Raw genomic sequence first — 18,595 nt, forward strand, 5'->3', positions numbered from 1 at the left:
AAAAAGGCCCAGCAGACGATGTTCTTTCTCCACCAGCTCAAGAAGTTCAACCTGCCTCAGGAACTGCTGATTCAGTTCTACACTGCAGTAATCCAGTCTGTCCTCTGTACATCCACCACTGTCTGTCCTCTGTACATCCACCACTGTCTGTCCTCTGCACATCCATCACTGTCTGTCCTCTGCACATCCATCACTGTCTGTCCTCTGCACATCCATCACTGTCTGTCCTCTGCACATCCACCACTGTCTGTCCTCTGCACATCCACCACTGTCTGTCCTCTGCACATCCATCACTGTCTGTCCTCTGCACATCCACCACTGTCTGTCCTCTGCACATCCATCAGTCTCACTTTGGCAGCACGGTGGCCCAGTGGTTAGCGCTGTCGCCTCACAGCAAGAAGGTCCTGGGTTCGAACCCCGGGGTTGTCCAACCCGGAGGGTCATCCCAGACCATCCTCTGTGTGGAGTTTGCATGTTCGCCCCGTATCTGCGGTGGGTTTTCTCCGGGGGCTCCGGTTTCCTCCCACAGTCCAAAGACATGTAGGTCAGGTGACTCGCTGTACTAAATTGTCCCTAGGTGTGAATGTGTGTGTGTGTGTGTGTGTGTGTGGGGGGGGGCTGTGATGGCCTGGCGGCCTGCCCAGGCTATCTCCCCACCTGCCCCCCAATGACTGCTGGGATAGGCTCCAGCATCCCCACGACTCTAGGATAGTGGATGGTGGATAGTCCTCACAATCAGTAGCTGAGTTATTTCCAACGCTTTTATGGAAATTAATCCACAAAATTCCCCAAATACAATACTTCTGTACTGTACTGGCTTCTCTCTGTCACGTCTTCGTTGACATAAAAAATGGGACGAAGAAGAAACCATAAGATTGTAATCCGTATAGAAGAAGAACGAAAGACAGAAAGCTACTTTATTTGTCACTGTATTCTTACAATGAATTCATGTTCTCTGCATGTCACCGTCCTATTGTAGAGGAGCAGTGGGCAGCTGCAGCACCTGGGGACCAACTCCAGTTCTTCTTTCCATTGCCTTGCTCAGGGGCACAGGCAGGAGTATTAACTCTAACATGCATGTCTTTTTGATTGTGGGAGGAAACCGGAGCACTCGGAGGAAACCCACACAGACACGGGGAGAACATGCAAACTCCACACAGAAAGGACCCGGGACGGCCTGGGGTTCGAACCCAGGACCTTCTTGCTGTGAGGAACAGTGCTGACCACTGGGCCGCCGTGCCACCAGATTTTAATAACGGTCTCCCTAAAATAATAAACAGTTTTTTTTAATCTGGACACACAGGACTAAACAAGTCATTCTTTAAAATGGGAAACCAGAAATGGAAAGTATGAGGAACTGACGGATCCTGTCCCGTCCCACTGCTCAACAAACTGGGCAGAAAGACACCATTTTCAGCCTCAGAGGGAAAAGCTCAAACTGTGATTTGTCCGATGTTGGCAGAAACGTCCGGCAGATGAATGTGTTTTTTTGAATATCCTTGAAGAGCACAGCTGATTTACAGAAACAGCGTTCAGTTAAGAGACTTCAGAAGAAAAACCAAACGAACCACGATTCATACTCCACGCCACTTGGTGGCGGCAGTGCGTCGTTTCCGCTGTTTGGTCACCGCCTTTACATCGGCGCAGTGGCAAAAGAAGAAGAAGAAGAAGAAGAATCGCAAGTAGAAGAAGACGTGGAGAAGGGAAAGAGAAAGCGGCCGTCCGAAGTTTACGCGTTTGTGCGAGGAGACGATGGGAGACCCCGTGGCCGAATACGAGAGCCGCCTGGACGCGCAGGTGAGCCGCGGCCGCCGGGGCGCCGGAGCCGCACACGCGCGTAGAGTAGAGCCGCCTGAGCACGTGGGGCGGGTGCTGACGTAACGTCGGGTAACTGCCTCGCTCGCTGTCATTCAACTCTCGCTACCATCGTTTTACCTTAACCTATACATGTATATATATATATTTAACACGCGCTGTGTGTATGTGTATACATTACGTCACGTTACTGCTGTGGGGGGGGAGGAGGGTTTACAGGACTTTTACTGTGGTAATATGGCCAGTCCCAGAACAGCCAGTCACTTATACAGCCCCGCTAGAAATAAGGCAGGGGGCTGGAGAGGAGACACACAACCTCAGCACATCTGAACATCTGGCCGGGCAGATGTGCTCAGAAGATACATGTCTTTCTGCTGCTGGGGGGGGGGGCTTTTACTGTGGTAATATGGCCAGTCCCAGAACAGCCCCGCTAGAAATAAGGCAGGGGGCTGAAGAGGAGACACACAACCTCAGCACATCTGAACATCTGGCCGGGCAGATGTGCTCAGAAGATAGACGTCTCTCTGCTGGGGGGGGGGGGGGCTTTTACTGTGGTAATATGGCCAGTCCCAGAACAGCCACGCTAGAAATAAGGCAGGGGGTTGGAGAGGAGACACACAACTTCAGCACATCTATGTTCAGATGTGCTCAGAAGATAGACGTCTCTCTGCTGGGGGGGCGGGACTCGAAGCTTTCAATCACTTTTACCGCCTTCTTTCTTCTGGGACGAATGTCCTCTGCCCAGTTGGTTAGCAGTTAAGGACCAGGCGGTGGAAGCTAAGGCTGGGTATGGACATACCGGAACAACTGACACACACACACATACACACGGGCTGTTAATGGCTGTTTCTTGTGTTTACATCTTTATTATCAGCTGTGAAACAGTTTCCAGCTGCAGTTCAGAAAAGCAGAATATAAAAGTTGTATAAAGGATATTTACTTACTTTACACACACTCTCGCCGACTTGCTGTGGAAGCCCATTGAACGTCTCAGGTCAGTTGTGCTGCATTGGTCTGCAGCCTATTTGTGGGGTTGTCTGTTGTGATGCTTTACAAATGCCAGTGGGACATTTGTTCTGGCCAGGGTTGGGCCGGTAGAACCGGGTTTTTCTGATGAACGGCCTCGTCCACTCCCCAACATTTCACCGTGGGATTTAATGCGCCCCTTATTAACAGTTAAACCTCAAAGCTGGTCTTTGTGGGTGCTGGATGTCCAAGTCTAGCTACATTAGCAACAGGTCTTTGTGGGTGCTGGGTGTCCAAGTCTAACCACATTAGCAACAGGTCTTTGTGGGTCCTGGGTGTCCAAGTCTAGCTACATTAGCAACAGGTCTTTGTGGGTCCTGGGTGTCCAAGTCTAGCTACATTAGCAACAGGTCTTTGTGGGTCCTGGGTGTCCAAGTCTAGCTACATTAGCAACAGGTCTTTGTGGGTCCTGGGTGTCCAAGTCTAGCTACATTAGCAACAGGTCTTTGTGGGTCCTGGGTGTCCAAGTCTAGCTACATTAGCAACAGGTCTTTGTGGGTCCTGGGTGTCCAAGTCTAGCTACATTAGCAACAGGTCTTTGTGGGTGCTGGATGTCCAAGTCTAGCTACATTAGCAACAGGTCTTTGTGGGTGCTGGGTGTCCAAGTCTAGCTACATTAGCAACAGGCTAATATAACACGGACGTGTTTGTTGTGTCTTTTAGGAGCAGGAGATAAGGTCTCTGTCTGCGGAGATTGAAAATCTAAAGAATCCACAGAACCAAGCGTCCGCAACGCTCAGCGACCTGAGAGAAGAAAACGCCCGACTCAAGTACCGCGTCAACATCCTGAAGAGGGTGAGTTGGGCCGAACGGCCTCTGGTGAAGAAAGGGTCCTTAAGGTCCACTCTTCCGTCGCTTTCAAAGCTCATTAGAGTCATTGTGAAATATTTACTTTTAGTTGACAGGTTTTATACTGTTCCTACCCGTACGGTCTGTAAATGCAAAGTGTGCAAGTTTTTATAGCCCTTACATGTACATGTTTTTTTTATTATTATTTATTTTTCGCCACTAACCTGCGGCAGTGTTACGTGCTAGATCTACAATCAAAATAATTCTCACATTTCCATAGTTGAGGGTTGCAACCTTTTGTCTCAAACATAGATTTCATAAAAGTCCAAAGTGTGGCAGCCACGCCTACGAACGAATAACCTGATAAAAGGAAACTGATCGCTTTTATAGAATTTATGTCAACCCAGCAGCCGCTTATCATTAAGTAAACGTAAGTCAGAATTATAAAGGTTAATATTATCCATCCATCCATTATCTTAACCGCTTATCCTGCTGTCAGGGTCATGGGGATGCCGGAGCTTATAAATACAACCAGATAGTCTTTTACTATAATACAGCGAAAACAAAAGTAAAGACTAACCAAAAGAGAACAATAAACAGGTCATGATAAACTGAGATGTGTCGCCTGCAAGTCTGCTGGTTCAACCAGTTTGCTGGTGTGAATATCCGGGTGCATAATGTATTTGAGTTATTTTCATTGCTGGATTTAAGGAGGGTTTGTGTGTGAATGTGTACAGTAAATATTCTTATGCAGATATTCCCATTCCACTGGGGAAGTCCGATGACACTGTTACTCCTCATCCCAAAATACAGGCAAAAGCCTAAATCCATCAAGAAAACATCCAAATCTGTCAGGTCGTGATGCCATTGAAACGTTTTGAGGGTGCTTTGAATGCCCCAATTGGGATATATTTAGTGCAGCTTGCGACTCCCTCGATGAACTCACTGACACAGTGAGGTCGTACATCAAGTTCTGCGAGGAAATGTGCATCCCTACAAAAACGGTGACATTGTATGGCAATATAAACCCCTGGTTTTTCAAAGAATTACACCTCCTACACAAAGAAGAGCTGGGCATACAAAAACTGAAACACGGATCAGTACAGAGCAGCCAAGTATAAGTTGCGTGCTGCAATAAGAAAAGCAAAGTCCAGCTACACAACAAAATTGGAATAGCAATTCTCTTCCAGTCAATCCAGATCAAAACTATTCCACCAGCCAACCCCCCTACTCCAACGCCAATGCCACCCTTCTGCATCCAGGAGGATGAGGTGAGAGCTACATTCAAGAAGCCGAACATTAGGAAAGCAGCAGGGCCAGGCGGCATCAGTCCTGCTTTGTTGAGCCACTGTGCAGCACAACTGGCCACAATATTTTCCACCATATTTAACACCTCTCTAAGCCAATGTACAGTCCCACAGTGCTTCAAACTGTCTACCATCATTCCTGTGCCAAAGTCCTCAAAGATCACCTTCTTCAATGACTTCAGACCAGTTGCCCTGACTTCTGTGGCCATGAAAGTATTTGAGCTGCCAGGCAAGAGGAAAAGAGGAAGGCCAAAGAGGAGGTGTATGGATGTGGTGAGGGAGGACATGCAGGTGGCTGGTGTGACAGAGGAAAATGCAGAGGACAAGAAGAGATGGAAACGGATGATCTGCTGTGGCGCCCCCTAATGGGAGCAGCCGAAAGTAGTAGTAGTAGTAGTAGATCCTGTCATACTTGAAATCCTGCACCTCCCAAATGATGGACCCATATCAATTTGCTTATATCAAGCCAACCGGTCTGTGGAGGATGCAGTTAGCATAGCCCTGCACCATGCCCTGCAACACCTGGAATCACCAAACACCTACACACGCATCCTGTTCGTAGACTTTAGTTCCACCTTTAACTCCATCAACCCACTCAAACTCTACCATACTCTTGGATATGAGCATTGACCCAGCCGTATGCCGCTAGATTCTGAGCTTCCTGTGGAGCAGGCCACAGAGGGTGAGGAACAGACCACAGAGGATGAAGGTTAATAACCTAACCTCATACCCTCTTACCCTCGGTACAGGTGCTCCTCAGGGCTGTGCTCTCTCCCCCGGGGCTCTTCTCACTCTATCCCACGCACTTTATATCCATGGTCAGCTCTGCGAAAGTAATAAAATACGCAGACGACACAACCATTGTAGGCCTCATCTCCAACGACGATGAAACCCAGTACCACACTGAAGTAGACCAAGCTGTCACTCGGTGCACAAACAGCGACCTTCTGCTTAATACAGCCAAAACCCAGGAACTCATTATTGACTTCCTATGCATGCCAAATCCTAAAACACTCATACAAATGAACGGAGACCCCATCACCACCACTGACTCTTTAACATTCCTTGGAACATACATCGGCAACAACCTGATGTGAAAAATTAACACTGACGCATCAAAAGCTCAACGACTTGACTTTCTTAGGCAGCTTAAAAAATCCCAGATCAAACATCAACTGCTCGTTCTGTTCACTCATTCTAGTCAGCCATTATCGAGTCCATCATCACATCTTCTATTACAGTATGGTACTGCAGCACGGACAGTCAGACATGGAAAAAACCACAGTGGATTGTCAACAAGGCATCCGTGATCATAGGCAACCCACTCCCCTCAGTTGAATCTCTAGTACATACTAACCGGACTGTAAAGCGAGTAAAGAAGATCATCTCCGACCCCTCACATCCTGCCCATCACCTCTTTCAGCTCCTTACCTCAGGGAGGCGCTACAGGTCACTGTCCACTAAGACGCAACACTTCACAAAGTTTTTTCCCCTAGCTACCAGGACTCTGAATTCCTCCCTATAGTCCCCTCCTCACACACCACTGGCATGCATACCACCATTCACCTAACTGGCTGTGATGTGTTTGTTTCTGTTATTGTGTGGCTGTATTGTTTGTGATAATATGTGGAGTGTCTGCTGTTGTCCATGGATGTATTGTGCTGCAGAGTTGTACTGAACATGTACCGAAAACAAATTCCCCCAGCCTTGGTCGTGTGGGTAATAAAACAATCTAATCCAGGGTTTAAATAGATATTTGTTGGAATTATGGGAAATATGACAGTAAGACTTCAATTATAGGCTGCTATAATCATGCCACTCATTTTATTCTTTTTAATGGGTTTATATCTCCTCTGCCTTGTTTTAATAGTGCTATTTCAGTTTTCTATTCATTTCTATTCAGACATTATGTGTGTAGTGAGGTTTTCTTCACTCTACTTCATATAGTTTTTTACGGTGTTTGAGCTTTTTCTTTCGCTTTTGATTTCTTTGCTTTTTTCCCCAAGATAAGATAAACTGTATTGTCCCTGAGGAACTGTACCTTGGGTCATAGTTCTCCATACAGCTGCAGTCATCTTAAAACAACACATAACCGTTCCATCTTGTAGACCACCATTTGCACTCCTCTTACGCCCATGAGCTATATCACAGCCAAACTAGCCCCACAGTATTGGTCACATCCTGTTTTGTCCCATATTCAGTGGGTTTGGGAGAGAATAGCTCAGATCCGTAAATGTGACCCCTTTCTTCATCAGTCCGCCAGGATCTGGCTAAATCCCAAGCTGCGTATAGATAAATCACCCTTCCTCTGGAAGTCCTGGTTTCAGAAGGGTATCACAGGCCTAGGGGACCTGTATCAGGAAGAAACATTACAGTTCTTTGAGGCACTTAGGGCAGAATTCGACTTACCACACCCCCAAATTTTGGAAGTATTTGCAGTTAAGACACCCGCTGGTACAAATTTTAGGCTCCCCTCGATAGCCCCATCTAGTGGTGACACTCTAGAGAGGGTCCTTAAGATTTTTGAATGTGGTCATGAGGCTTCTGTCTACTATTTTATGATCCTTACAGCCTCAGATTCCAGTATATTGACCCTGAAATTGACTCGGGAAACTGATTTAAAGGTTTAATTTTCAGAGGCACAACGGGGAAGAATACTTAGGAATGGGGAAAAAATGTCAAGGGAACTGCGAACAAGGCTGATCCAATTCAAAATCATAAACAGAGTGTACTGGACGCCATCTAGGCTGCGTAGAGTGGGTTTGGTGGACAGCTCAGAGTGCTGGGGGTGTCTTGACAAAGATGGTACTCTCGTACACATGCTTTGGAGTTGCCCAAAAATACAGGAGTTCTGGTCTGCTATAGCGGCCTAGACATGCCTTTCTCCTCCAGCCTGTTTATTCTGGGTGATCCCTCTGCATTAAGTGATGTGACTCCACCGCTTGCTGACTGGATCCAGACTGCCCTTATGTCAGGACGGAAACTCCTGGTCAAGGAATGGAAAGCCTCCTCTGCACCAGCGTCATCTTGGCGGCACACTTCTCTTGGTCAGCTGGCTGCCTAGAACAGTTCTCATACAGGCTGCTTGATAAGGTGGAGGAACATCACCTGAAACGGGGGCAGCACCGTTCTTATATATGGAGCGTTTCATAAAATAACAGCGACATATCACATAAAATGCAAATACCTGAGAGATGCGTGTGGTTAGAATACCTGTTGACCTGTTGCTGTGAACTTTTAAACACTCCAGTCATCACAGTCGTGTTGTTTCTTCTTCTTCTTCTTTTGTTTGTTTCTTTTCTTTCCTTATCTCAGCATGTCACTCATGTCTTTTATTGATTTTTGTTCTGGTTTTGTTTGTTTAGTTTCCATCATGTTCTGTTTTAATATCCATGTCATTTGTAATTGAAACACTTGTATATATGTTTTCTTTATCGTTAAAAACAAACAAACTGTTAATCATGAAACACGACACAGTGGTACATCAGACACACAATAATAAACTACATACCACAAAACAGAAAACAGATGTGTGAATACTACACACGCCTTGTGAGGTAACGGTAAAACTACATAAACATAAAAATGAGTAGTGAGATGATAAAACCATGAAAGTGTAACGGCTAAAGCAGCAGTGTGTGTTTCTTATGAGACGCGACATGAGGCAGGACTCAACTGCTGGTTTGTTAAGTCGTGTTAGAGAAGCTGGACAACAGCAAGCTGAAAGCAGTTGGTTTACTTTGCTGGTTGTGTAGCGTCTGCCTGAAGGTCATAGGTCATATTGGGACTGTAGAACGTGTGTAACATCTACCTGAGGGTCATAGGTCATATTGGGGATGTAGAGCGTGTGTAGCGTCTACCTGAAGGTCATAGGTCATATTGGGGATGTAGAGCGTGTGTAACATCTACCTGAAGGTCATAGGTCATATTGGGGATGTAGAGCGTGTGTAACATCTACCTGAAGGTCATAGGTCATATTGGGACTGTAGAGCGTGTGTAACGTCTACCTGAAGGTCATAGGTCATATTGGGAATGTAGAACGTGTGTAGTGTCTACCTGAAGGTCATAGGTCATATTGGGAATGTAGAACGTGTGTAGCGTCTACCTGAAGGTCATAGGTCATATTGGGAATGTAGAACGTGTGTAGCGTCTACCTGAAGGTCATAGGTCATATTGGGACTTTAGAACGTGTGTAACATCTACCTGAGGGTCATAGGTCATATTGGGGATGTAGAGCGTGTGTAGCGTCTACCTGAAGGTCATAGGTCATATTGGGGATGTAGAGCGTGTGTAACATCTACCTGAAGGTCATAGGTCATATTGGGGATGTAGAGCGTGTGTAACATCTACCTGAAGGTCATAGGTCATATTGGGACTGTAGAGCGTGTGTAACGTCTACCTGAAGGTCATAGGTCATATTGGGAATGTAGAACGTGTGTAGTGTCTACCTGAAGGTCATAGGTCATATTGGGAATGTAGAACGTGTGTAGCGTCTACCTGAAGGTCATAGGTCATATTGGGAATGTAGAACGTGTGTAGCGTCTACCTGAAGGTCATAGGTCATATTGGGAATGTAGAACGTGTGTAGCGTCTACCTGAAGGTCATAGGTCATATTGGGGATGTAGAGCATGTGTAGCGTCTACCTGAAGGTCATAGGTCATATTGGGAATGTAGAACATGTATAGCGTCTACCTAAAGGTCATAGGTCATATTGGGAATGTAGAACATGTGTAGCGTCTACCTGAAGGTCATAGGTCATATTGGGGATGTAGAGCATGTGTAGCGTCTACCTGAAGGTCATAGGTCATATTGGGAATGTAGAACATGTATAGCGTCTACCTAAAGGTCATAGGTCATATTGGGAATGTAGAACATGTATAGCGTCTACCTAAAGGTCATAGGTCATATTGGGAATGTAGAACGTGTGTAGCGTCTACCTGAAGGTCATAGGTCATATTGGAGATGTAGAGCATGTGTAGCGTCTACCTGAAGGTCACAGGTCATATTGGGGATGTAGAGCATGTGTAGCGTCTACCTGAAGGTCATAGGTCATATTGGGGATGTAGAACGTGTGCATGTCTGACAGCATGTCTGTCAGACCGGCTGAAGGAGCAGCTGATCTTTCTTCCCAGTCACCCTCGTTGCTGTTTTCACCATTCTGTCCGTTCTAGATGTTTCCACCATTCTGTCCGTTCTAGATGTTTCCACCCTTCTGTCCGTTCTAGATGTTTCCACCCTTCTGTCCGTTCTAGATGTTTCCACCCTTCTGTCCGTTCTAGATGTTTCCACCATTCTGCCCGTTCTAGATGTTTCCACCGTTCTGTCTGTTCTAGATGTTTCCACCCTTCTGTCCGTTCTAGATGTTTCCACCCTTCTGTCCGTTCTAGATGTTTCCACCATTCTGCCCGTTCTAGATGTTTCCACCGTTCTGTCTGTTCTAGATGTTTCCACCGTTCTGTCTGTTCTAGATGTTTCCACCATTCTGTCCGTTCTAGATGTTTCCACCATTCTGTCTGTTCTAGATGTTTCCACCCTTCTGTCCGTTCTAGATGTTTCCACCCTTCTGTCCGTTCTAGATGTTTCCACCATTCTGTCCGTTCTAGATGTTTCCACCCTTCTGTCCGTTCTAGATGTTTCCACCATTCTGCCCGTTCTAGATGTTTCCACCGTTCTGTCTGTTCTAGATGTTTCCACCCTTCTGTCCGTTCTAGATGTTTCCACCCTTCTGTCCGTTCTAGATGTTTCCACCATTCTGCCCGTTCTAGATGTTTCCACCGTTCTGTCTGTTCTAGATGTTTCCACCGTTCTGTCTGTTCTAGATGTTTCCACCATTCTGTCCGTTCTAGATGTTTCCACCATTCTGTCTGTTCTAGATGTTTCCACCCTTCTGTCCGTTCTAGATGTTTCCACCCTTCTGTCCGTTCTAGATGTTTCCACCATTCTGCCCGTTCTAGATGTTTCCACCCTTCTGTCCGTTCTAGATGTTTCCACCCTTCTGTCCGTTCTGAATGGGAACAGGACTGCAGAGCCTCCTACGGACTGTCTGGACTGCAGAGCCTCCTACGGACTGAGATTTTAGCAGTCCTATAAGTTTATTACAAGCCTCACTGTGTGATGTGGATCTAATAAACTTGGTACGACACCCAGTGTGATGTATGTAGACTGTACGATGACAACACTACAGAATCGCTCGCTACGATGCAAGTCCATCACAACATCATCAGCCTAGGCCACTGGTAGAGCAACATGACGCCAAGCAGGACTCGAGTCCTTTCAATAGTCACCGGCTCGCCGCAGCTCATTTTGTTGCTCGTTTTGCTCGTTGTGTTGAATCCATGGCATTTGGGTCACAGGTGCTAACAGTATGTTTTTTGTGTTTAGCGCCAGCAAAGATTGTGCGTGGCGTCGATCAGTGCGTCATTTCGTGCTGCATTTCTATTGGTTGGTTAGCAGACACGGGTCGTAGCAGCAGCCACATTGTGAGATGGTCGTCCTACATTTCTGACCCGTAATAACGGCCGTCTTTGAACCTGTCACACAGCACCACGTAGGACCACCGTTTTGGATCCACGACCAAAGACATCGCCACGTGTAGTCGTCTTTCCTCTGAGACGGCCCACATCGCACAGTCTGTAGGAGGCTTAAGGGTACCACGCCACGATGCCGTGCCACATCTAATGACCTCTTTCAGCACCGCGGTGTCAAACCTTAACGTGAGCTGGGTTCCACACCAAACACTGAGCTCACACGGTTCTGTTGGTTTTCTGCTTCTAACCTGGATCATGTCCTCGTTGTGGACCGTAGTGCAGACGGAGGCTTGGTGTTCGGTGAATAAATCAGTCAGACTGTGGGAAGAAGGTTCATCACGGCTGAAAAGTCCTGCCTTAAAGAAGAAGACTAGAGCAGATACCACCACCGAGCTGAGCGGACATGCTGCTCCCCTGTCAAGTCCTCTGAACTCAGATATAACCGCTGTTTCTCTTCCTCCATCTTGTGACAGTTTTCTTCCTTTGCTCTCTGGGAAACTGTGCTCTTCAAGGTTCAAGCTGTCCGGGGTCTTTATCATGAGCTCAAGACCACATGAAGGAAAGCGTTACAGGCTAGCAAACTCTGTGGCCTACAGCTCAACACACAGTGTGTGTGTGTGTGTGTGTGTGTGTGTGTAATATATATGCCTATACATACATACATACATACATACATACATACATACATACATATACATACATATACACACACACATACATATATACATGTGTGTGTGTGTGTGTGTGTGTGTGTGTGTGTGTAATATATATACCTATACATACATACATACATACACACACACACACACATATATATACACATATACATATATATACACATACATATATACATATATATACATATGTGTGTGTGTGTGTGTGTAACTTATTATGTACCCTATAATGTGTACACAATAAGTGTAAATGCTAATGTGATACCAAAATACAATGCCGGAATGTTGCACGGAGGATATATACAAACTATATAATATAATAATAATATAATAATATGTATAATTGGTGATATACATAATATAATAATATATAATATGGCCCAGTGGTTAGCACTGTTCCTCACAGCAAGCAGGTCCTGGGTTCGAACCGCAGGCCGTCCTGGGTACTTCCTGTGTGGAGTTTGCATGTTCTCCCCGTGTGTGTGTGGGTTTCCTCCCACCATCAAAAAGACATGCGTGTTAGGGTTAATAGTCCTGCCTGTGCCCCTGAGCAAGGTAGTTGAAAGAAGAACTGGAGTCGGTCCCCGGGCGCTGCAGCTGCCCACTACTGCTATACAACCATCCTATACAATAGGATGGGTACATGCAGAGGATGAATTCATTGTGAGAATACAATGTAAAATAAAGTGGCCTTCATTTTAAAAGTGTTGCACCAATAAGATCCAAGGTTTAATGGCTGGAGGGGAGGGAGATACCAAGCTTGGCTGGGTGTGTGTGTTCATAGTCAACTGAATCTACATGTGTTTTTCTTCCTTTATAGTTTAAAATTGTTCACTTATTTTTCCGTTTTTCTGTAATTATATTTATCGTTGTCATGTTTAGTGTACGAGAGTTTGGGTAATGACGCCGTGTGTCTCGCTCAGAGCCTGCAGGACGGGAGGAGCCAGTGCACACAGTTCATGATGAACATCAACCAGCGGCTGCAGGAGGTCTTCGGCGAGGCCATTGGCGCCGCGTGTCCCGAGCTGGAGAACCCGCCGCTCACCGTCAGCCCCAACCAGCAGGCCAAGTTTGGAGACTACCAGTGTAACAGCGCCATGGCCATCGCCCAGGTCTGACAACTTGGTCTCTTTATGTGATCCACACAATCGAATAGCTGTTGTGTGTGTGTGTGTGTGTAACCTTTGAGCCTTGTCATATCAATACAGGGTCAGAGTGAGTCATGGTTGGGTGAGTGGTGTATCAGTAGTACAGTGATCTGGGGTGTGACGGTATCAGTTTCAACACCGGCATGAAATTTCCATCCCGCAAAACAGTCAGCAGACCGTTCTGTCAGTTTATGACGGACGTCTGCCGGTTTGGTCAGAGAACTACACATGCTTCACTTCCTGTGTAGATTTCAGGTTGGACCTTCACAGCAACTACTATAAGAGGAGCAAAACAACAAGTAAACACACATGAGAGTGTGGGGTTGAATATGTATACTGGTACGATGGCGACATTATATATATGTATATATATATATATATAGAATAACAGTTATATTCCACATACATATCACCAAAAGAAAAGTTATGTTCCACATACATATCACCAAAGTAACAGTTGTATTCCACAAAAATGTATATCGCCAAAGTAACGGTTGTATTCCACATACATATCAACAAAGTAACAGTTATATTCCCCATATATATCACCAAAGTAACAGTTATATTCTACATACACATATCACCAAATAGTTATATACCACATATATATCACCAAATAACAGTTGTATTCCACATATATGTATATCACCAAAGTAACAGTTATATTCTACATATATATCACCAATGTAATGGTTATATTCCACACACATATCACCAAAGTAACATTTATGTTCCACATATATATCACCAAAGTAACAGTTATATTCCACATACATATCACCAAAGTAACAGTTATATTCCACATTTATAGCACCAAAGTAACGGTTATAGTCCACATAATATCACCAAAGTAACAGTTATATTCCACATACATATCACCAAAGTAAGGGTTATATTCCACATATGTATCACCAAAGTAACGGTTATATTCCCCATTTATAGCACCAAAGTAACGGTTATAGTCCACATAATATCACCAAAGTAATGGCTATATTCCACATATATATCACCAAAGTAACAGTTATATTCCACATACATATCACCAAAGTAAGGGTTATATTCCACATTTATAGCACCAAAGTAACGGTTATATTCCACATACATATCACCAAAGTAACGGTTATATTCCACATTTATAGCACCAAAGTAACGGTTATATTCCACATACATATCACCAGAGTAATGGTTATATTCCACATTTATAGCACCAAAGTAACGGTTATATTCCACATATATATCACCAGAGTAATGGTTATATTCCACATTTATAGCACCAAAGTAACGGTTATATTCCACATATATATCACCAGAGTAATGGTTATATTCCACATTTATAGCACCAAAGTAACGGTTATATTCCACATTTATAGCACCAAAGTAACGGTTATATTCCACATTTATAGCACCAAAGTAACGGTTATATTCCACATATATATCACCAAAGTAACGGTTATATTCCACATTTATAGCACCAAAGTAACGGTTATATTCCACATATATATCACCAGAGTAATGGTTATATTCCACATATATATATCACCAAAGTAACGGTTATATTCCACATAATATCACCAAAGTAATGGCTATATTCTACACATATATATCACCAGAGTAATGGTTATATTCCACATATATATCACCAAAGTAATGGTTATATTCCACATATATATCACCAAAGTAACGGTTATATTCCACATAATATCGCCAAAGTAATGGCTATATTCCACATATATATCACCAAAGCAACGGTTATATTCCATATGGCAGACAGACTGTTATTTAAAGCCGTGATCTAAACACTTGATCCGCTTTACAACGGCCTGGTAGGAAGTTCTTTTATAAAACTGCTATTCCAGATTGGTACAACAGAGTGGGCAGGACATCCATGTGGACGAGTGAGTTAACTAGAAAAACACAAGACTGACGTGACGACGTTTGCAAATTTGAACGACAATGTAGCAAAGACGTGGCTGCAGTCCCCAATGTGTCTCTGTGAGTTTTGTTGATTATTATTATAATTACAGCTGGTGAAGCCACAGAGCCTGGTACAGTCAGGGGAGTGTTTGCTTCCTACCAGCTGCCATGGGAATGTGACTTGGTTTCTGAAAACTGTTTGTGACTCAACATCCAGAATTTAATATTTTTTTTATTTTGGGGGCAATTTTTTTTTTATTATATAGCAACAGCAGAGAGGCACAGTAGCGCAGTGGTTAGCACGGTCGCCTCACAGCAAGAAGGTCCTGGTTTCAAGGCCCGGGGTAGTCCAACCCTGAGGGTCGTCCCGGGTCCTCCTCTGTATGGAGTTTGCATGTTCTCCCCGTGTCTGCGTAGGTTTCCTCCGGGTGCTCCGGTTTCCTCCCACAGTCCAAAGACCTGTAGGTCAGGTGAATCGGCCGTACCAAATTGTCCCTAGTGTGTGGGCCCTGTGATGGACTGGCGGTCTGTCCAGGGTGTCTTCCCGCCTGCCGCCCATGACTGCTGGAATACGCTCCAGCATCCCCGCGACTGCGAGAGCAGGATTAGCGGTCTGGGTAATGGATGGATGTTTTTAGAGAGGAGTCCAGTGAATTATCAGAAAGCCCCTTTTCCTGCCTGACCCTACTCGGCGGGTCCTGGGTGGTGGAGGAAATGCTCTGTTAGCCTGACTGTTTCCTTGTTGTGACTGTGGTGTTTTTCAGATGCTGAAAACCAAAGGGTTAAAGGTCAACCCCAGAGAGATTGCAGAGAAGATCATCCAGAACATTCCAGAAAATGAGCTGATTGAGAAGACGAAGACAGCGATCGCAGGACCAGGTGGCGAAAATCGCTCCTTTAGTTTAAACTCTACCTTTGAGCCATGTGACCCCAAACAAGGAATTGAAAGACAGGTTTCGATGTTGTTTGTGTTCACACTGCTGCAAAGTAAACTGGATCAGTGTAGTCTGAGGAAAAGATCTGAATCGGGCCAGTTTGAAGTCGTCATCTGTCATTTTTTCCATGTTAAATGTCGTATTTGGGTACCTGGTCTCGCTTGCATTTTGGCAGCAACAGTCATTCAGTGTGTCAGCGTTTTGTAAATGCTCCTCTGTAGGTTATCGTTCATCGGTGGGGTTCGCCAGTTCTACCAAGTGTTCCCATGTAATGGGGCCACACAGGAAGTGCAGAGTCTGACACAAAAGGAGAAGAAGAAGGCATTTTTGGTTGAATGTGGAAGAGAAAGCGACAGGTGCTAAAAACAAATCTAAACATTACCCAACGTTTAATTAGTTTTAATTAAATGTTTGGTATACATTGATGTATATCAAACACATTGTGGGGCGTCCAGGTAGTGTAGCCGTTTGTTCCGTTGACTACCAGCATGGGGATCGCCGGTTCGAATCCCTGTGTTACCTCCGGCTTGGCCGGGTGTCCCTACAGACACAACTGGCGGTGTCTGCGAGGCGAGTGGGAAGCTGGATGTGGGTATGTGTCCTGGTCGCTGCACTAGCGCCTCCTCTGGTTGGTCGGGGCGCCTGTTCGGGAGGGGGGGACTAGGGGGAATAGCGTGATCCTCCCACGCGCTACGTCCGCCTGGTGAAACTCCTCACTGTCAGGTGAAAAGAAGTGGCTGGTGACTCCACATGTATGGGAAGAGACCTGTGGTAGTCTGCAGCCCTCCCCGGATCAGCAGAGGGGGTGGAGCAGAGACCGGGACGGCTCGGAGGAGTGGGGTAATGGCCAAGTACAACTGGGGGAGAAAAAATCACATGGTGGCCACCAGATGATACCAACTCTCAGGAGCAGGTTTCACGTTCAGGATAAAGCTTAGTCCCACTGGTGCCCTCTAGTGTTGAAAATAATAGACTCGGGATTCTGGAAAGTGCTTTGGATAAAAGCCGCCACAGGTTTGTGTTAGTTTTTCTGGATTGCTTTGGCACATCTTCCCATTCAGTTTACTTTTTCAAAACAGCTCACACACAGCCCTTAACAGAAGACAGAGTGACCAAAACAGTAAATGATGTTTGCAGAGTGACACCACCTTCTCAAAACCTGTCACACACCCATCAAAACCAAACATTTCCATCCAAACCCACAAATTGTGCTCAATTGAAAATGCGTGTTTTCTCATTTATTTAACGATGGATAACCAAACTGAAACCACAGCTATTAATGCCAGCCTTTGCAACCGTCACTTCAGCTTGTGTGTAGCACCTCACAGTACTGACTGTGTTACCACTGACAACCACGCCACAATTTGGGTTTTGTACTGAGCACTCTTACTTAGGGGATATACTGTCAGAAAGTATTTGAAATTGTATATTTTGAAAGTCAGTTGCTCTGTTGTAAATGGCTTCAGTGAAACTACAGTACTGCATTGTGTTGTGGCCACACACTTTACAGTTACAGAAGTACAGAGCTGGTTGTTGCCAAGGGTGCAAACACAGTGCAACACAGCACAGCAAACTGACTGTACGGGCCGGCAACGTGACCTTCCCAGTTTCGTTGCGGAACGTACGAACAATGGATGCCACAGTATTGACGGACGGCTCATGTTTGGCTGAACCCTTTGGCCAGCCTCTCTCCCGGAGAGGCCATGATGGACTACGTCATCAACGAGTGTTGCCCTGATTTCATTGGAGCAGCTCATTCATGGTCAACGTTAAAGACGTATACGGACGGAGGCCTCTGTCCCGGCTCTGCGTTCACTTCGTCCGTATTTCTGCACGTTTTCTGGGAGCTTGCGGATCCATACTCCAGTCTGTTGACCTCGTTTGTAGGTTGAGAACTAACTGATGAATTGTGCACAGAGCTCACACAGGTGCTGAGGGTATGTGGACTTGAGAGAGCAGTGCTGAGGGTATGTGGACTTGAGAGAGCAGTGCTGAGGGTATGTGGACTTGAGAGAGCAGTGCTGAGGTATGTGGACTTGAGAGAGCAGTGCTGAGGGTATGTGGACTTGAGAGAGCAGTGCTGAGGGTATGTGGACTTGAGAGAGCAGTGCTGAGGGTATGTGGACTTGAGAGAGCAGTGCTGAGGGTATGTGGACTTGAGAGAGCAGTGCTGAGGGTATGTGGACTTGAGAGAGCAGTGCTGAGGGTATGTGGACTTGAGAGAGCAGTGCTGAGGGTATGTGGACTTGAGAGAGCAGTGCTGAGGTATGTGGACTTGAGAGAGCAGTGCTGAGGTATGTGGACTTGAGAGAGCAGTGCTGAGGGTATGTGGACTTGAGAGAGCAGTGCTGAGGGTATGTGGACTTGAGAGAGCAGTGCTGAGGGTATGTGGACTTGAGAGAGCAGTGCTGAGGGTATGTGGACTTGAGAGAGCAGTGCTGAGGTATGTGGACTTGAGA

The 18,595-nt window shown here is 45.6% G+C and overlaps 1 protein-coding gene across 1 annotated transcript in view; it reads left to right on the forward strand.

The window, feature by feature from the left end:
- The first annotated feature begins 1,670 nt into the window (after window positions 1–1,670).
- rars1 (arginyl-tRNA synthetase 1) overlaps window positions 1,671–18,595 on the forward strand; it is a 59,596-nt gene continuing 42,671 nt past the window's right edge. The window contains exons 1-4 of the mRNA XM_056284392.1: window positions 1,671–1,797; window positions 3,505–3,636; window positions 13,063–13,251; window positions 15,966–16,080. Coding sequence (XP_056140367.1) covers window positions 1,753–1,797; window positions 3,505–3,636; window positions 13,063–13,251; window positions 15,966–16,080 — 481 coding nt within the window. The 5' untranslated portion in view covers window positions 1,671–1,752. The remainder of the gene's footprint in view (window positions 1,798–3,504; window positions 3,637–13,062; window positions 13,252–15,965; window positions 16,081–18,595) is intronic.

Source organism: Lampris incognitus, chromosome 8 (assembly GCF_029633865.1).
Source record: "Lampris incognitus isolate fLamInc1 chromosome 8, fLamInc1.hap2, whole genome shotgun sequence".
NCBI classification, from domain to species: Eukaryota; Metazoa; Chordata; class Actinopteri; order Lampriformes; family Lampridae; genus Lampris; species Lampris incognitus.